The sequence below is a fragment of the Papio anubis genome, chromosome 20 (genome assembly GCF_008728515.1).
Source record: "Papio anubis isolate 15944 chromosome 20, Panubis1.0, whole genome shotgun sequence".
NCBI classification, from domain to species: domain Eukaryota; kingdom Metazoa; phylum Chordata; class Mammalia; order Primates; family Cercopithecidae; genus Papio; species Papio anubis.
The window spans coordinates 11,259,068-11,278,184 of record NC_044995.1 but is presented as its reverse complement, the minus strand read 5'-3'; the positions used below and the strand labels follow the sequence as shown (position 1 = coordinate 11,278,184).

General features: G+C 43.7%; 1 protein-coding gene across 4 annotated transcripts in view; it reads right to left on the bottom strand.

Annotated features, from left to right (window-relative positions):
- Positions 1–447: 447 nt before the first annotated feature.
- SMIM17 (small integral membrane protein 17) overlaps positions 448–19,117 on the bottom strand; it is a 62,400-nt gene continuing 43,730 nt past the window's right edge. For 2 of the 4 annotated variants that reach the window (XM_009195434.4, XM_021931480.2), the window contains exons 4-6: positions 11,902–12,170; positions 10,133–10,209; positions 1,660–2,576 (exon numbers count right to left, since the gene is read on the bottom strand). In XM_009195434.4, coding sequence (XP_009193698.1) covers positions 2,466–2,576; positions 10,133–10,209; positions 11,902–12,070 — 357 coding nt within the window. In that variant the 5' untranslated portion in view covers positions 12,071–12,170 and the 3' untranslated portion in view covers positions 1,660–2,465. Of the gene's footprint in view, positions 2,577–10,132; positions 10,210–11,901; positions 12,171–19,117 lie in introns of all 4 variants that reach the window. The other 2 variants (XM_003916181.5, XM_009195435.4) reach the window with 2 other exon arrangements.

The window sequence follows — 19,117 nt, the reverse complement described above, 5'->3', positions numbered from 1 at the left end:
ACACCATTCTCCTGCCTCAGCCTCCCGAGTAGTTGGGACTACATGCGCCCGCCACCTCGCCCGGCTAGTTTTTTTTTGTATATTTTTAGTAGAGACGGGGTTTCACCGGGTTAGCCAGGATGGTCTCGATCTCCTGACTTCGTGATCCGCCCGTCTCGGCCTCCCAAAGTGCTGGGATTACAGGCTTGAGCCACCGCGCCCGGCCGGTTTTCCTTTCTTTTAAGGGCTGGTTGCTTGTTGCAGGCAATCAGCCTGAGAGAGGAATGGAGAGATAATCCTGTACTTTTCCCTGTTAATTTCTCTAGAGAACCTCATATACGTAGACAGAAGAATTTTTTTTAAAGTGCAGGATGGTAATATGAACCAGTATTAGACAAGGTAAAATTTAAGGCAAAGGATTAAACTGACTGAAAACAATCATTTTTATATTTAACAAAGGATTCAGAATCAGGTTTTAATTAACATTTATTGAGTGCCTACTATCTGCCAGCCACTGTCATATGGTGTTTTACATATATTATTTAATTGGCAAGGACATAACAATGCTGCACTTATATGCATCGAATTACACAGCTGTTGAGTACATAAAGCAAAGATTATAAAAATTCATTAGCAAAAACAATTATACTAACAGATTTTCACATAACCTTATTGGTTTTTAATGAATACAGTAGGCCAAAATTAGATAACACATGAATCTGAACAATATAATTGATGATACTGAGTTAATTAACAGGCATGTAAAGTTTTCAATTCTACAGACAGAGAAGCTATCTTCATCTTAAATGTTTGAGAAACAATTACAAAAAAATGGACATGTTCTAGGCCACACTAAAAGCTTTTTAAAAAGTTTTGGAAGCAGATGTGTTGTAGGCCACATTCTGTGTTCACAGTGCAGTAAAACAAGAAAACAAAACTCTTTAAACAAAAAATAAACCAAATCACTGAGTTTCAAAGCACTCTTTAGAAACACTACAATGTAATATTTAGACAACATAAAAATGAATAATCAAATGTTAAGATGTGGCCAAGGCTATATCCAGAAGTACATTTGTATTAATAAGTATACTACTATAGAAAATATAAAGAAAATATAAATCAAATATTCAATATAAAAACTGAGACAAAGAAGAAAAACAATAAAAAATAAATGCAATACATATCAAAGTAAAACAAATTACAAATAAAAGAAATAACGGATATAAATGAATCCTAATGCTGGTTCTTTGGAAAAACAATAGTAAACTAGATAAACCTTTGACAAATTTAATAATGAGTAAACCACAAACAGCAGTTGACAGGATACAGGGGATAGAACAAAATAAAGGAAAAATTTTAATTATAAAACAGTAGGCATAATTAAGCTAATCATATGAAAAAGCCCTATGGAATGAAGAATTTTCTAGAGGATAAAAGAACTCTGGGCTGGGCGTGGTGGCCTGTAATCCCAGCACTTAGGGAGACCAAGGCGGATGGATCACGAGGTCAGGAGATTGAGACCATCCTGGCTAACACGGTGACACCCCGTCTCTACTAAAAAATACAAAAACTTAGCCGGGCATGGTGGCAGGCACCTGTAGTCCCAGCTACTCGGGAGGCTGAGGCAGGAGAATGGTGTGAACCTGGGAGGCAGAGCCTGCAGTGAGCTGATATCACGCCACTGCACTCCAGACTGGGTGACAGAGTAAGACTCAGTCTCAAAACAAACAAACAAACAAACAAAAAAAAAAAACTCTGTAATTCGCCAAAATAAATGCAAGAGGTAAAAAGTATTAATAAACTGATAACATTGTAAAGAACTAAGAAAGCTGCCCAAGAATTAGCTGAAATATTCTCTCTATGACTCTATGACTTGGTTATAACAATGAATTCATTTAAAATTTCAAGGGACTGATAATTCTTAAGCTACAGAAACTGCTTAAAAGCATAGAAAAGGTAAAAGTTACCCAAGTCTTTCTGTTATGCAAGCTTAACCATGATACCAAAACTTCACAAAGATAGCACCAATCTCACATATGAAGATAGAGGCAAGAATCCTACATAAAATATCAATAAATAGAATTTAGTGTATGAAAAGACTGGTGCACCACAACCTTAAGAATGCAAAGTTGGTTTGATGTTAGGAAATCTACCAGATTTCATCGATCCTCAGTTGCACATTTTTTCATCTTCTCAAAGTCAGGAGATATCTTCCAGTTGGTGGCATCTTATGATTAATTAGCATTTTTCTTTCTCCGTAGTATACAAAATAATGTTTTACAATCAATGATGTCTTCATTTCATGGAAATAAAGTATGTGAAAACTCACACCAAAAAATTTTTTAAAATCATCTCAAAGGATGTTTGAAAGGCATTTGAAAATATTCAACACCTATTCCTGATTTTTAACTAGCACACTTCCTTAACATAACGCAGGGCATCTATTTCATTAAATTAAACTTTTAAAACAACAGCCACCATTATAGTTAAATGTGAAACATCATAGGCATCCCCGTTAAAACCAGGAACAAAAAAAGCACGCACACTACCAAGACTATGGTTGTTTGTTGTGGAGCTTTTGACCACTCCACAAAGCCCTGAAACAGAAAAAAGGAAAAGGATAAATATTGGAAAGGAAGGGGCCACCATTGTTACTTGCAGGAAAATAGACTTATATGATTAGAAATGAAATGTCATATCAAGAGAAAAGCTGTTTGAATTTAAAACGGTACAGCTGAGTTACTAGATATAAGATAAACAAACGAATGTAACATAACTATGCTCTCTCAGAGGAAATGTTCAAATAATGGGATGACAATTTCAAAATCTCATTGGAATATTAAATCTCAGTTTTAACATACCGTCTATGCTTTAATGACCTCACCCCTCAAGAGATATGTGTGTGCATGCATATGTATGTGTGTTTTTTGACCCAACTCTATATCTCACTGGCTATTTGCCATCTCCAGTTAAATATCTGATGGACATCTTAAACTTCACATGTCCCCAAACAAATATTCTAATGTCCCCCGCCACACACAAAAGCTCCTCATGCAGTTTTCTTCCCATCCCTTCAGGCCCCTCCAGACCTCCAACTGTGGTATCCTTGACTCCTCTCTTTCTGTCACCACCCACATTCAGGACATCAGCTAATACTATTGGCTTTATCTTCAAAGCATTCAGAATCCAACCATTTCCCTCCCCTTCACTACCACCACCCTGGTCAAAGCCACTGTCATCTATCTTGTACTCTTGATACAGAATTTCGTTTCTTATCTTGATAATCCCACCCAATTTCTTGTCCATGGGTCAGAGTGCTCCCTCTAAAGTTGACGTCATTCCTTGCCTTTCTCACTCTGTTCCAGCCACAGTCACTTCCAAGCCTTTGTAGTTACGAGCTCTTCTTCCTGGAATGCCCTTCCTCCAGATACCCTTAAAGCTTGCCTGTCAGTCCTTAGAAAACCTTTCCCTCATTACCTATGTAAACCAGGATGCCCTCCACAACCCCTTCCCAACAAAGACCCGCACTGTGCATGCCCCTTGTCTTTTTATCCATGCTCTTATCACCACCTGACATGCTATGTATGTTTATCGTCTCTTCCTCCAATGACACTGTAAGCACCAAGAGGGCAAACCCTTGCTTTGTTTGCTACTGTAGTCCCAGTGCCTGGAACAGGGTATGAACTCTGTAAATATTTGTTGAATGATTTAATAAATGAAAAAACGTACCATGATAAGAGATGAGAAGACATAATGATGGCAATTTTCCAAATTAATGATGAATTTAGTGCAATTGCTATTAAAATATCAAGGAAGTGAATGGTGAATGTGCAAGACATAATGGATTATCTGGAAAGTTAGACAATGGTGAACACTGAAAAAAATCCTGTGAAAGAAGAAAAATGGAAGGACACATACTATGAATTATTAAAGTATATTATAAATCATTGATGGAATTCACATTTCTAATCTTTGAAAACAAATTCCTCCCTCTAGCCTGCTGATTCCCTCTGGATGATACCTCATTTCAAATCTTCCTTTACAACCAGATACCTAGGGACAATGACCCACTTAAGCAGTTCCCAAACCTGGTAGAGCCCCAAAAGTTGTTGGGAGAGTTTTTCAAATATCTTGGGATCCCCTTTGGATTTTCTGGTTCAGTATATCTGAGGAGAACCAGAGAATGTGAATTTGTATAAAGTTCCTCATAAACTATGCATAAAATTGGGCCAACTGAACAAATGCTCATTGTAGCATTGCCTTCTGTAACAATCACAACAATGGCAGCCTAACAATTCATCAGCCAAGGAAATGGGTCTGACACAACCGAGCTAGAGAATATTTGGCAGCAGTAAAAAGTAACTTTGAAATACAATGAAGATAATCAATATGTATTAAATGGAAAACTGTCCAGCATGTATTAAGTGACAATGCCAATTGGAGCAATAACAATTTTGCCATAATTTCCTTTTGTGGAATTAAAAAATATATGTGTAGTTTACTACATGACAGTATTTAGATAAAATTCAACAACAAGCAAAACTAATCCATGTAAGTGGAAATCAAGAACTATAGTTGCCTCCAGGGCTGGGGAGTGAGAGGGACCAGAAGGGAAAATAAGAGAATGTTCTAGAATGATGACAGCACTGACTATCTTGATTGGGGTGTTGGTTACGTGGATGTACGTGTGTAAACACTCTCTGGTTAGTGCATTTTATTGGAAATAATTATACTTCAATTTTGAAAAGCAGAATATAAAGTTAAGAAAATGTAATAAATACAGGTAATCTGAAATCCAATAATTTTACCCACATCACACATAATAGACCCATAGATGCCTCACCTAGTTCCTCTTTACTTCTCTTTTTCAGGCTGATGCAGCTCTCCCCTGGATGCTAGCGGTATTGGCTGCAAGTTGTATGGTTTGCAGTTTGTAGTTGCTCCTTCTCTTCTGACAAATGCCCTTTGCTAATGAGATCCTCCTTCCTAGAGGATTACCCAGGAGGTTAACTCGCCCTCCAGGGCAGTCCACAGCCAACAATAACTCATATGGGATACAAAAGGCCACTCCATTGACTCAGAGGAGGACAATTCTCTCTCTCTTTTTTTTTTTTGAGAAGGAGAGTCTCGCTGTGTTGCCCAGGCTGGAGTGCAGTGGCAATCTCAGCTAACTGCAATCTCTGCCTCCCAGGTTCAAGCAATTCTCTGCCTCAGCCTCCCGAGTAGCTGGGATTACAGGCGTCCACCACCACACCCAGCTAATTTTCATATTTTTAGTAGAGATGGGGTTTCATCATCTTGGCCAGGCTGGTCTTGAACTCCTGACCTCGTGATCCACCCGCCTCAGCCTCCCAAAGTGCTGGGATTACAGGCTTGAGCCACTGCGCCCGGCCCAGAGGAGGACAACTCTCTAGTCACATTCCAGGGCTCCCCTGAGATAAGACGGAGGCTGGACTTCAGTTCTACCAACATACTTGCCTGGTTCCCTCTCCTCCCCTCCCCAGCTTCCCTCACTCCCTGCTGGGCTTCACCTGAGAGCACAACCCTCAATCAAGCACTGGCATACAAATCTCAATTCAGTCTCAGTATATAGGGAAACACGTTTGGCAGGACATATACAGCAACTTATTTTTCTTTTTCTTTTTCTTTTTTTTTTTTTTTTTTTGAGGCAGAGTCTCACTCTGTCACCCAGGCTGGAGTGCAGTGGTACAATCTCAGCTCATTGCAACCTCTGCCTCCCAGGTTCAAGCGATTCTCCTGCCGCAGCCTCCTGAGTAGCTGGGATTACAGGCAAGCGTCATCATGCCCAGCTAATTTTTGTATTTTTAGTAGAAATGGGGTTTTGCCATGTTATGCAGGCTGGTCTCGAACTCATAACCTTAAGCGATCCGCCTGCCTCTGCCTCCCAAAGTGCTGCGATTACAGACAGGAGTCACTGTGCCTGGCCAGCTTAAAACATTCTGTTGAAGTGGAATGTAGAAAGAGGAGGTTGCACACATCCTAGGTGTGCAGCCTGAGGCAACTTCAGAAGGTGAACACACCACGTAACTAGCACCCCAAACAGGAAGCAGATCATTATCAACCCCGCAAATCCGGTAACCACTACCCCAACCTCTCACACTATGGATGAATTCGGCCTGTTACAGCAACTTTTACCACGGGTTATTTCTGGGCATTGATCTTTTTAAAATCTCATGCACTTAGATAAGATTTGCAGGTGTTACATATGCTTGCATTTTATGGAATGGGAATGATGGGAGCGTTTTCCCCTGCTTGCTTTCCTCTGGGCCCACAGACTGGGGGAACTTCTGCCCTCCTGGAAAGTAACTCTTTCTCTTTCTTCTACTTCTTCACTCAATCCTCTCCACAGGAGGTACAGTGACTAGGAAAACAGGGAGAGGCCTTCATCTCTGTCCCCAGTCCTCTCTTGAGGCAGGATCAAGCCCCAAACAGGCAGGACACCTAGTGGTTAAGAGACATGCTGGGTTCAAATCCTAGCTCTGCCATTTACATGTTGCATGACAAGGGAAAGTCATAACCTCTCTGTGCCTTAGTTTTCCCATCTGTAAAATGGGATAACAGGTCCCACCTCAAGGACTGATAAGAGGACCAAGTAAATTAAGGTAAGTAGAGCGCAAAGTCCAGCTCCTGGCCCATGATGAGGCTGTGACTGCCATCAAAGGTCTCTGGTTCCAGACAGCCCGCCCCTCTTTCTTTTTTGGAAGTGGGTAGTTGTCTGCAGGAAGGAGGGTCTGTCCATGCAGAAAACGGACCCAGAGCCTGCCAATGAGAGGCCGTCCCCTATCAGCCCCCTGGTGTGTGCTCCATCAATGCTGGTTCAATGAATTACAACTGGGCGAATGAGTGAGTGAATGAATGATGTCACAGAGGCCTCTCCCAAGCAGCATGTCTAAAATTGACCTTGTCATTTCTTCCAAACTTCCTCCTTGATCCCTATGCTGGAGGCTAGAACCTCTGTCTGCCCTATCCCCACATCAGAATTCAGGTGTTGCCCCTGGGTTTGCCCCTGTTGCTGCAGCTTTTATGTCCCACAGATCTAGAAATGCCATCAGGTCCCCGACTTGACACGTCCTGGGTCCCATTGGCTCCTGTCCTTGCCTCCAAGCCCAAACTCTGTGCTAGCTCTGCGACCCACTCACTGTGGGACCCGAAGCAAGCCATTTGGTTTCTCTCTGCCTCAGTTTCCTCATCTGTAGAGGAGGAAACCATGCTAACGATCTCACAGGGCTCATGAGTTAATCATGGGAGTTAATTAGTGTTCAGTTACTAGATGAGTTATAATAAGATGCCCTTAGAATAGCAGCAAGCTGGCTGGGCATCGTGCCTCATGCCTGTAATCCCAGCACTTTCGGAGGCCGAGGTGGGTGGATCATGAAGTCAAGAGATCAAGACCTTCTTGGCCAACATGGTAAAACCCAGTTTCTACCAAAAATACAAGAATTAGCTGGGCGTGGTGGTGTGCACCCGTAGTCCCAGCTACTCAGGAGGCTGAGGCAGGAGAATTGCTTGAACAGAGGAGGCGGAGGTTGCAGTGAGCAGTGAGCCAAGATCACGCCACTGCACTCCAGCCTGGCGACAGAGCAAGATTCCGACTCAAAAAAAAGAATAACAGCAAGCTTGTAACATGCACAAGGAAAGTGGCAACTCGTCTCTGCTTTTTTCCCTAACTACACATTTCTGACTTGCTCCTTTGCCCCCCACACTCTAACCCCAGCCACATCCAACCCACCTTCCTTCTACATGGGCTCCCAGATTCTCTAAGTCCCCAGATCCATTCTATGGCTCCCACTGCCTGCAAAACACATCCAACCTCATCGGTGTGGGACTTGGCAGAGAGAGGAGTCCTCTTAAAGGCCAAATCAGAACATGTCCCTCCTCTCTAGAACTCGCCTATGGCTCCCACCCCACTCAGAGTAAAACCCACATTTCACCATGGTCCACGAGACACTACGTCATCCATCCCATCGCCTCCATGACCTCACCTCCTAGTCCTCCCTCCCACCCTCCAGCCACGCTGACCACCACCCCTCTTGGTGTTCCCTAGATATACCAGGCACATCTGTACCTCAGGGCCTTTGCACTTGCTGTGTCCTCTGCATAGAGCCCGTTCCCCCTAGACATCTGCCAGTCTCACTCCCCACCTCCTTCAGGTCCTCACTCAATAGCTCCCTCTCAGTGGGGACTTTCCTAGACACCCTTCTTAAAATGGCAACCCCCAGCCCCAACTCCTACTCCCAAACCCCCTTCCTGCTTTATTTTTCTCCACAGCAGTTATCACCACTCAGCGCAATTCATATTTTAGCTGCTTATTTCAGTTGTCATCTGTCTACCTTGGTGACCGTGAGCTCCATGAAGGCAGGGACCATTTCTGTCTCACTATTGTACGCTCTGTGCATTGAACGCTGCTTGGCACTGAGTAGGTGCTCAAGAAATAGACGTGCAATGAATGAATGTCATCCCAGCCATATTTTCACCCAAATCTCCCACTGCTCTGCCCTTAACTTCAGTGTCCCTGAAACGTACCGTGCTATACCACTTTGCCTGTGCACATGCTCTTCCCTTCCCTGCTATGCCCATGGAATTCTTACTATCCCGAAAACCCCAGGTCTGGTGTGTCCTCCTCTCTAAGATATCCAAGAATAAATCTCCTGGCATGCGGTTAACTTCTTCCTTTGGGCCTCCCCACTGTGCCCAGCACTTATTTCTGCACTATCATGGTTTGTTGGCCAGTTTGTTTCCCTCACCCTCAACTCTGCACTACGAGTCAATAAATCCATTTTCTGGCTTGAGGCAGCCAGAGTTACATTCCTGACATGATTGGGAGATGGATGGGACTCTCATGTGCTCACTGAGAGTGATTATGTGATTTTTCTCATGTACAAGATGAATGTATAAATGAAAGAACCATTGGTTTTCTTATATTGATGTCTTATTCCTCAAAAAAGAAAACATTAGGGTTTTTTTAGTGAAAGGAATGTGTTTGATGATTCTCTTTGGTTTTACTTGTAGTATGTGGATTAAACTCAGTAGATGGGTAGTGGATGGATAAATGGAATAGTGGGTGGATGGGTGAATGGATTGGTAGGTGGCCTTATGACTGGATGTGTGAATAGATACAGATGGATGAATGCATGAATGGGCATATGCGTGGATGCATACTAGCCACATCCTACCACAGCCAACAGGTAGTAGAGGGATGAATAGGTGGGTGGACAGATGAGTGGATATGGGATGGGTATGTAGGTGAGTGGATTGAATAGATGGCTTGATGGCATCTGAATAAAAGGGTGAATGAGTATGTGTATGGATAACTGGATATATGGATGGATGAATGGGTGGATGGAAGGATGGATGGAATGGGTATATGGATGCATAAGGGATGAAAGGTTGGGTAAATGAATGAGTAGACAGATGAATGGTTGGTGGATGTTCAATGGGTAGCTGAATGAATGGATGGGTGAATGGAAAGGTGAGAGGGTGGGTGGAAGGGAGGGTTTATGGGTGGATGGATAAGTGGATAGACAGCTGAGGTATAGGGAGGGATGGATGGATGGATGGATGGATGGATGGATGGATAAGTGGATAAACAGATGAAGTATAGGGATGGATGGATGGATGGATGGACAGACGGATGGATGGATGGTGGATAAGTGTATAAACAGATGAAGTGTAGGGATGGATGGATGGATGGATGGATGGATGGATGGGTGGGTGGGTGGAATGGGTATACAAATGACTAGGTGAATAAAAGTTTGGGTGGATGAATGACTGGACAGATGAGTGAATGGCTGATAGATGTTTGAGTGGTGGATGAATGAATGGATGAGTGATTGGAAAGGTAAGAGGGTGGGTGGAAGGGAGAGTTGATGAATAAGTGGATAGAAGAAGAATTACAGAGGTGGATGCATGGGTAGATGGATTTATGAAGGAAATGTTGGAGGATATGTGTGAACTAAGTTACGCACACCACATGGAGACAGTCTGTGTCTGATCACCATAGACATGAGACACAAGAGATCTCTTGAGATTTTTATGGGGCAGGTAAATTCCAAGCTGAGAATGCAAATGTGATAAACTGCTGAGATCTACAGAGTGGGACATTTGTGGAAAAAGAACAAACCCCCCAGTGTACCTGGGAGCCCTCTGATTCGTCATCTTCCTCCACCGAACTCCACTCCTGGGAAAGCCCAGTCTCTTGAGAAGACAGGTCTGGGTGAGGGTGGGAGTGGAGGAAAAAGGAGCCATGAGTGAGTGGCTAGACAGCGGGAGTGGGCTCTTCCCACTGGCATCTTGTGCCTTTACTAATAGCTTGTCCCTTTACTAATAGCCTTCTCTCTCTGTCTCACCCTCCCTCTTTCACACACACACACAAACACACAACCCCCCCCCCACACACACACACATGCCTATGTGGTTCAGGTGGGGCTGAGAGAATGAGAGGCCTGAATTCTGTTCTATAACTACCTAGAAAACTTCAACTGGGTCACCTGATGTGCCCTGCCACTTGAGTCTTCACTCCCTTACCTGTCCAGTAAGTAAGAGTTCCTTCTCTATAGGCAGAAACTGAGTGAAGGAGCAGAACAAAAAGCCACAGAAGTAAACCAGGATGATGGAGGCTTCCTCAGCTTCCAAAGAACAGACACTAGTGGAGACATGTCCCCACAGTCAGAACCTTAGCGTCCTTCTCATCCCTAAGCTGAATAGACTGGGCAAATCCTGGCATTTTCCACTCTTCCTGCACCTGAGCCCCAGCCAGGAGCTCCAAGCGTCACTAGCAGAGCTGGCCTCTGTTATCCACGCCTTCTGTCCCAGGCCTGCTTATCCCCCTGAGGAAAAAGACAGTGCCTCGCAGGCGATATAAGGCTCAGCCCCTTTCTGCTATGGGGTGCCACTGAGATATCAGCAAATGGCACTACCCTTTATCCATCTGTTTGGGCCCAAACCCTAAAAGTCATCGTGATACCTCTCTTTTCCTCCCCTTCCCCACATCCATTAGCAAGAACTGATTCCTCCTCCCAAAGGTGTCCCAAATCTCTCCACTTACCCCAGCTCTCTCTTGGACAGTTGCAGGAGTCTCCTAACTGGCCTCCCACCTTCCATTCTTGACTTCCTAGCCCTACAATCCATTGTCACGTGCAGTGAGACTCAGGGTTTCTCAAACTTGGCACTATCGGCATTTGGAGCTGCACCATGCTTTGTGTGGGGGGAGGGCCCGTCCTGTGCATGGTAGGACGTTTATCAGCATCACTACTGGCTTCTCCCCACCAGATAACAGCAGCATCTCCACAGTTAGGATAACCCTAAACGTTTCCAGACACTGCCAAAAATCGCCTGGGGAGGAGAGGTGGGGTAGAAGACCACGCCCAGCTGAAATCCACTGAGTTACAGGAATATTTTTGAAATGCAAATGAGATCATGTGATTTTCCCCTTCAAATCTTCCAGTGCTTAAAAATTGGGGTATTCCCTTTCTTGCCCTCCCTGAGAACCCTGCAAGCACCCCCATGAGGATAACCCTGAAAAATCCTGCTGGAGACACATGACCTGTCCTCAGCACCACCAAGCCAGCCAACAGCCAGCACCAGCAGACATGGGAGTAAAGCCATCTGAGATCGGCCAGTGGCCTCACCAGCTCTCTGAGGCTACACAGACAAGCACAGGCAGGAAAAGCATCCCCTGAAGGCAGGTCAAACTTCTGACCCACAGAATCACGAGCCGATATGTGATTGTTGCGTTAAGCCCCTAAGCTTGGGGATGACTTGTTACACGGCAAAAGCTGACACAGTGCTCCGCGAATAGCTGTCAAATGCATGAGTGAAGGAGTGAATGTTTAGTCTTTCCCTAGGCTCTGCTGATTCCTTCCCTTCCACCCACTCACCTCCCAAAGGACCCGTGCCTCTCACCTTTCTCATCACAGTCATGGCTGGAGGCCCCAACCTCCACAGCCTCCCAGTCCTTGGCGCAGGTGGGATGGGGAGGCTTCTCCCAGGCCCGGCTCTCCCGAGGCAGCAGCGTCTTGGTCCTCTCGGGCTCCAGCAGCCCCCGTGTCTGCTCAGGACTGAGACTCTGCATCGCCCCAGGAGGAGGTGAAGCTTCTGAGACAAGCTTCTCTTTCTCCTCCTGCTCCAGGGTCCTCTCTGGTTCCCCAGGCACAGGGTTCAGAACCTGAGGACTGACGAACATTTCATCATTCAGTGAATCATTACGGAGGGCCAGCAGGGGCTAGGCACGATTCTAAGCATTAGAAATACAGCAGTAATCAAGTGGGGATTCCTGACCTCCTGGGGCTTACATTCTAGTAGGGAGAGAAAGAGACAGGCAGGGAACAAATAAAGCACGCAGCAGGTCAAACGGTGGAGAGCGCTCTGGAGACAAAGCTGGAAAGGGAATGTTTGTCATGGGCAGGTACACGCAGACACACACACTCACATACTCACATATACATACATACAAACATAAACACATCTTACATATATATTATTATATTACATATATTATTACTTTATATGAATATTATTATATATTCATATTACTTTACATTTTAATATTAAATATTTTATATATTACATTTTACATTACATTTTTACATATACATTTTTATATATTTATATATATTATATATATATATGGGATATATTATGAGATGAGATGCATGAGAGATGGAGATGAGATGGAGATGAGAGAGAGAGAGGATACATACATAGTCACATATACACACGCTCAAACTCTCACACACACTCATACTCTTACACACATTCACAGACACACACACGCATATGCATTCACAATCACACACACATATGCCTCACATACATATACAAGCATACACATACACACAGTCACATATACACACACTCAAACTCACACACTCACACTAACACACACACACATACACATATACACACATTCACAGACACACACACACTCATGCATTCACAATCACACACACATATGCCCTCACATACACATACACGCATACACATACACAGTCACATATACACATGCTTAAACTCACACACATACACACTCATACACTCACACACACTAACACATACACACACATACACATTCACACATACACACACACTTCTACTCACACACACTCACATACATTCACACAGTCCACATCTCAAAGCATATAGAGGGCGTTTTTAGAGAGAGTTGCCCCTGGAATCCCTCTGGCTATAGACAGAAGAGCCCTAGTCTTCGCACCAGCCCCCCATGGCCCCAAATTTCTCCTTGGTTGTCATAAAAAATGATGCATTCACCATATGGGGGTTAAAAGTCTTATTTTATTTTTTAATTTAATTTAATTTAATTTAATTTAATTTATTTTTTGAGACAGGGTTTCGCTGTTTCCCAGACTGCAGTGCTGTGACAGGATCTCGGCTCACTGCAACCTCTGCCCCCCAGGTTCCATGGATTCTCCTGCCTCAGGCTCCTGAGTAGCTGGGATTACAGGCATGCACCACCATGCACAGCTAATTTTTGCATTTTCAGTACAGGTGAGGCTTCACCACGCTAGCCAAGCTGGTCTCAAACTCCTGACCTCAAGTGATCTCCCCACCTGGGCCTCCCAGTGTGCTGGGATTTGCCGATATGAGCCACTGTGCCCAGCCTCAAAAGTCTAATTTTAAATGAGCTATTATTTAATATCCGTATTCTATATAGTTGATCAACCTGAAATTCAGGTGGTTGTTTGCAAGAAGCTATCTAAACTCTAAGGACTTATAATTACGTAACCCTTTGCCTTAAAACTCTAAAGCTGGTTTATGCTTTTGTTTTAGGAAATTGTATCATCAATTTTGTATGTGTAACCCAAAGACTATCCTTGTGAATAATAACTTTTAAAAAAAGTAAATTATCTTGGAGTGAATGGAAAGCTTTGTGAGCCTTTTTCTCTTTGCTTAGGCTTATGTAAATAGAAATTGTTCTGTCAAATTTTAAAATCATGGGGCAGACACTGTAGATCAAGAAGAAGTTTGTGACTCAGCAACCAAAACCACGTAGAGACTATGATGTTTGGTCTCAGATTAAAAAACTAAATCTTCTGTGAAAAGAAAACTTTTTTAAAAGAAAACCAAATTAATGTGATTACGGACTGGGTATTTGACTACCCCAAGGTATTATCACTGACTTTTGTTGAGTATGGGAGTGGCTTTACGGATAGATAGGGAGAGGTCCACCTTAGCTTTTAGAGGTGCTTTTGTGGTACGTAGGGGTGAATTGACCTGACGGCTGAGATTTGCTTTAAAATACTCCCATATGCAGCCATCAAAAGAATGAGTTCATGTCCTTTGCAGGGACATGGATGAACCTGAAAGCCATCATTCTCAGCGAACTAACACAGGAACAGAAAACCAAACACTGCATGTTCTCACTCGTAAGTGGGAGTTGAACAGTGAGAACACATGGACACAGGGAGGGGAACATCACACACCGGGGGCCTGTCGGGGGGTGGGGGAAGGGGAGGGAGAGCATTAGGACAAATAGCTAATGCATGCAGGGCTTAAACCTAGATGACAGGTTGACAGGTGCAGCAAACCACCATGGCCCATGTATACCTATGGAACAAACCTGCACATTCTGCACATGTATCCCAGAACTTACAGAAAAAAACAAAAACAAACAAAAAAACAAACTCCCACAAAGAAAGAGCACACAAGAAAATGAGAAATGCTGAATCTGGGAAGTTGGTAGACGGTGGTTCACAGTACTATCCTCACACTGAACAGTATGTTTGAAATGTTTTCATAATAGAAAATATATATGTTTATATGTGTACATATATGCAGAATGTGTCTGTCTTTTTCTGCATTACCAATCAGCAGTTCTGTCTCCTTCCTGCAGCGGGGTGTCTCACATTTCCCTAGAACCCAAATTCAAGCTCATCATTTCCCCAGACCCCTCTGCCCACTGCCCCACTCACAGCACTCCCTCCTCCTGGGTCCCCCGCTCTCGGCCAGGACTCCACCGTCCTCCCCAACAATCTCTACAGCACTCATCTTCGACTTGCCTCCGCCTCCCCTGCCACATCCAATCCTTGGCCAAGTCCACTTCCTCTTGCCTCAGAAAATACTCTGCCCTCCTGCCTGATGCCCAGGGTCCATCCCAGTCTGCGTTTTTGTTCCCCTGGATAGAGTGACCTCCACTGTGTTCATCGCCCTGCCTCCTGGGGGTCCACTCAGCCCTTCGCCCATGGATCCTGCTCCCCACTCCCCTGCCACCAGCTTCAACTTCCTCAAGACCCCTCTAGTTATGAGATTCTCAATGCCCAGGAGTGGGCACCACTGTCCCTGCATGCTCTCACCTCCTAGACAGTCCAGGTGGAGATTTCAGGCACAGCCAGGGATCTCTGACACTGAATTCCAGGGAGAAAAAGCATCTCCTGCGTCAGCCCCTGTGATCCTCCGCATCACCTCAAAGAGAAAGTCTCTGTTGGGTGCCCCTGTGCTTTTAGCATCTCTCTCGCTGAGCTTCCTTTCTAACAAAGGGAGAGCAGCTTCAGGCCAGGCAGGCAAAGCAGCCAGCACAGAGCTTCCCCTCAGTAAGAAATAAACATTAAAAGTGATACTGGCTTTCCCTTTGCAACAGTGATCCAAAGTTTGCCTTTGAAACCCACTGAGGTAGAGTTTTAAAGCAGGTTGACTCATGCCTGCTGGTGGACGTGTCTGTCGGCTCAATCACTTTGGAAAACTATTTGGCAACATCTAGGAAAGCTGAGCACCCCGGGACCTGGTGATTAAACCCCCTGACACTTAGCCAGGAGCAATGAGAACCTGTGTCCACACACACGTGTGTGCGTGAATGTTGATGTCTGCTGTATTCATAACCATTCATAAGAACGCAGTGGTTTATATGCATAGCCAGAAGCACTCATAGGCATAATGAAAATGCTAAAAAACCAGGTGTTTATCAACAGGATAATGCAGACATAAATTGCAGTTTATGCATTCAGGGGAGTACAGCTCAGTAATGAGAGGGGCCAACAAAAGGATACAGGTGGCAACATGGGTGAATAGAATATATATATATTTAAATAAGCAAATATATTTTAGTATATAATTATTTTATATAAATATATACTTATAAATATAAAAAATAAATAGATTTAGGTTCTTTAACATAAAAATATATTTTTATATTATAAATATAAAAATAAACATATTTTATGGTTTATAAATATAAAAATAAATATATTTTATTATAAATTAAAAATAAATATAGTTTTATATTTATAAATATAAAAAATAAATATATTTATATTATAAATATAAAATATATATTTATATTATAAATATAAAAATATATTTATATTATAAATATAAAAAATCTATATTATAAATATAAAAAATAAAGAGGACTGTATTATGAATATAAATATATTTTGAGGAATTTCAACATAAGAAGATGAGAGATGCTGTAAATATGTTATAAATATAACATGAATATTATAAATATAATATAAATATAAAGTTATAGAAACAATTTCATAATATAAATATAGAGTTATAAATATATTCATACCATAAATACATGTATGTTATAAGTATAAAAGTATAAATATATTTATATTATAAACATGTAAGTACATCATGCGTATATGTATGTATATGACTGAGTGAAAAAAGCCAGATACAGAGAGCACATACATGTGATTTTACTGAGATACAAAACGTCTGGAACAGGTCAAAATGGATTGGTCTCAGTGGAGTCAGAGCGGTGGTGGTGCCGGGCTGGCAGACGTGAGAAAGGCTGAGGAGCTTTCTGGGGTTGCTGGAAATGCCCTCTGTCTTGCTGAGTGGTGGTCACCAGGGGGATTTACTTGTGCACCAATTTATTGAGCTGTACCTTCGCTCCACTGTACACTTCGTGCACATCACTCTGCCTTTTTTTAGATCTCACTTAAAAACTGAAAGAAAATAAAAATTGCTGAAACTGTATGTCACGTGATTTGTGGTTATATGTGTGTTTCAGTATCTCAGTGTTTATGCAGGTTGGCTTTGGGAGCTGCATCCTGCACGAACTTTGTTGTGTTGTTTAGACCCAGCTCAGCGGCACCATCAGCACCACTGCAGGTCTTTTGTGAAGCCGTGACCTAAAGAGCCCTGTGGGTATTGCGTGAGTTTCCTACGGCTGCTCTGACAAAGGACCACTGACTCGCTGGCTTGCAGCAGCTCACATGGTTCTTAGGGTTCTATAGGTCAGAGGTCTGAAGTGAGTCTCACTGGGATAAAACAAAGGTGTGGGCTGGGCGGTTCCTTCTGGAGGCTCTGGGGGAAATCGTTTTGTGTCTCGTCCAGATGCAGAGACCACCTGCTTCCCTCAGCCTGTGGCCCGTCCTCCACCTTCAAGGCCAGCAGTGGCCATTTGACTCTCCCATTGCAATCCTCTGACCCTGACTCTCCTGCATCTTTCGTCCTTGTTTTTTTGTTTTGTTTTGTTTTGTTTCTTTGATTGTTTTTAGAGATAAGGTCTTGCTCTGTTGCCCAGGCTGGAGTGCAGTGACATGAACATAGCTCACTGAAGCCTCAGCCTCCTGAGCTCATGCAATCCTTCTGCTTCAGCCTCCAGAGTAGCTGGAACTACAGTCGCCCACCACCATGCCCAGCGCCTCTTCCATTTTTAAGGAGTCTTGTGATTACCTTGGGCCCACTCAGACAATCCAGGATCTTCTCTCCATCTCCAAGCGAGCTGACCTTAATCTCATCTGCAGCCTTAATTCTTCCTCGTCAGGTAATCCCACACATTCAGATTCTGGGGATTAGCACTTGGACATCGGTAGGGAGCTAGCATTCTGCCTGTCACGGGTATTAACATAAAATTGGGCCAGGCACAGTGGCTCACTCTTGCAATCCCAGCACTTTGGGAGGCCAAGGCAAGTGGATCAGCTGAGGTCAGGAGTTCGAACTAGCCTGGCCAACATGGTGAAACCCCATCTCTACTAAAAATTCAAAAATTAACTGGGAATGGTGGCACACACCTGTAATCCCAGCTACTTGGGAGGCTGAGGCAGGAGAATCACTTGATCCCGGGAGGCGAAGGTTGCAGTGAGCAAAGATTGCACCATTTCACTGCAGCCTGGTCAACAAGAGTGAAACTCTGTCTCAATAATAATAATAATAATAATAATGTTAGAAGAAAAAAGAGGTAATTTAAAAAATAGTAGGTAAGTGTTTGCTAGTACAGGTGTTGCTAAACGGATAAAATACTCAGGACAGTGGGGAAAGAATGACAGCAGTTAATAAAATGCTAACTGCTGCCTGCATGGCTGAGTAGTTACGAGCCAGGCATGGAGATGACCACACAGGTATGAATTTCGGTTTTGCCACATATTTCCCATGTGGCCTGGGGCAGCTCACTTTAACCTCTCCAAAATTCAGTTTGCTCATCTGTAAAATGGGGAGGTGATAACAGTGACAGCTACCTCATAGAGCTGCTGTCTCCACCTAGAGACACGATTTAATACATAGTGTAAGTACCTGGTGAATGGAGGAACAAAAAGGTGTTCCTCTATCCCGGCCTCAGCTTGACCTCCTTGCACAGGCTTCTAGAAAGTCCCCTATCTGTCAGGCCAGAGCTTCCCCTTCATCTCTCATGGGACCCTGTGAGTATCTGCCACCCATGAGTGCTTGAATGAATACAACTTTTCCCAACCATTTCTCAGCCAGAACTTCGGGCCAAACCTGTGCTGAGTATTGGGTATGTGAAGATGAATTTGACATCCTTAACAGCTCACATTCTCCTGGAGGAGAAAGGTAAGCAAGCAGGCAGGACCAAACTGAGCACAGACCCAGCATTCCAGCAGACAGAAACCCCAGCAGCAATGATTAGAACTCACATGCCGCCAAGGCTCGGCAGGTAACACAAATGGGACAGGAAACGACACGAATTAATAAATGAATCAGCAGGCGAGGTGGCTCACACCTGTAATTCCAGCACTTTGGGAGACCAAGGTGGAAGGGTTGCTGGAGTCCAGGAGTGTGAGGCCAGCCTGAGACCCAGTCTTTACAACAGTTTTTAAAAATCAGCCAGGTGTGGTGTCACGAGCCTGTAGTCTCAGTTACTGGGAGGATCCTTCGAGCTTGGGAGTTCAAGGCTTCAATGAGCTAGGATCGT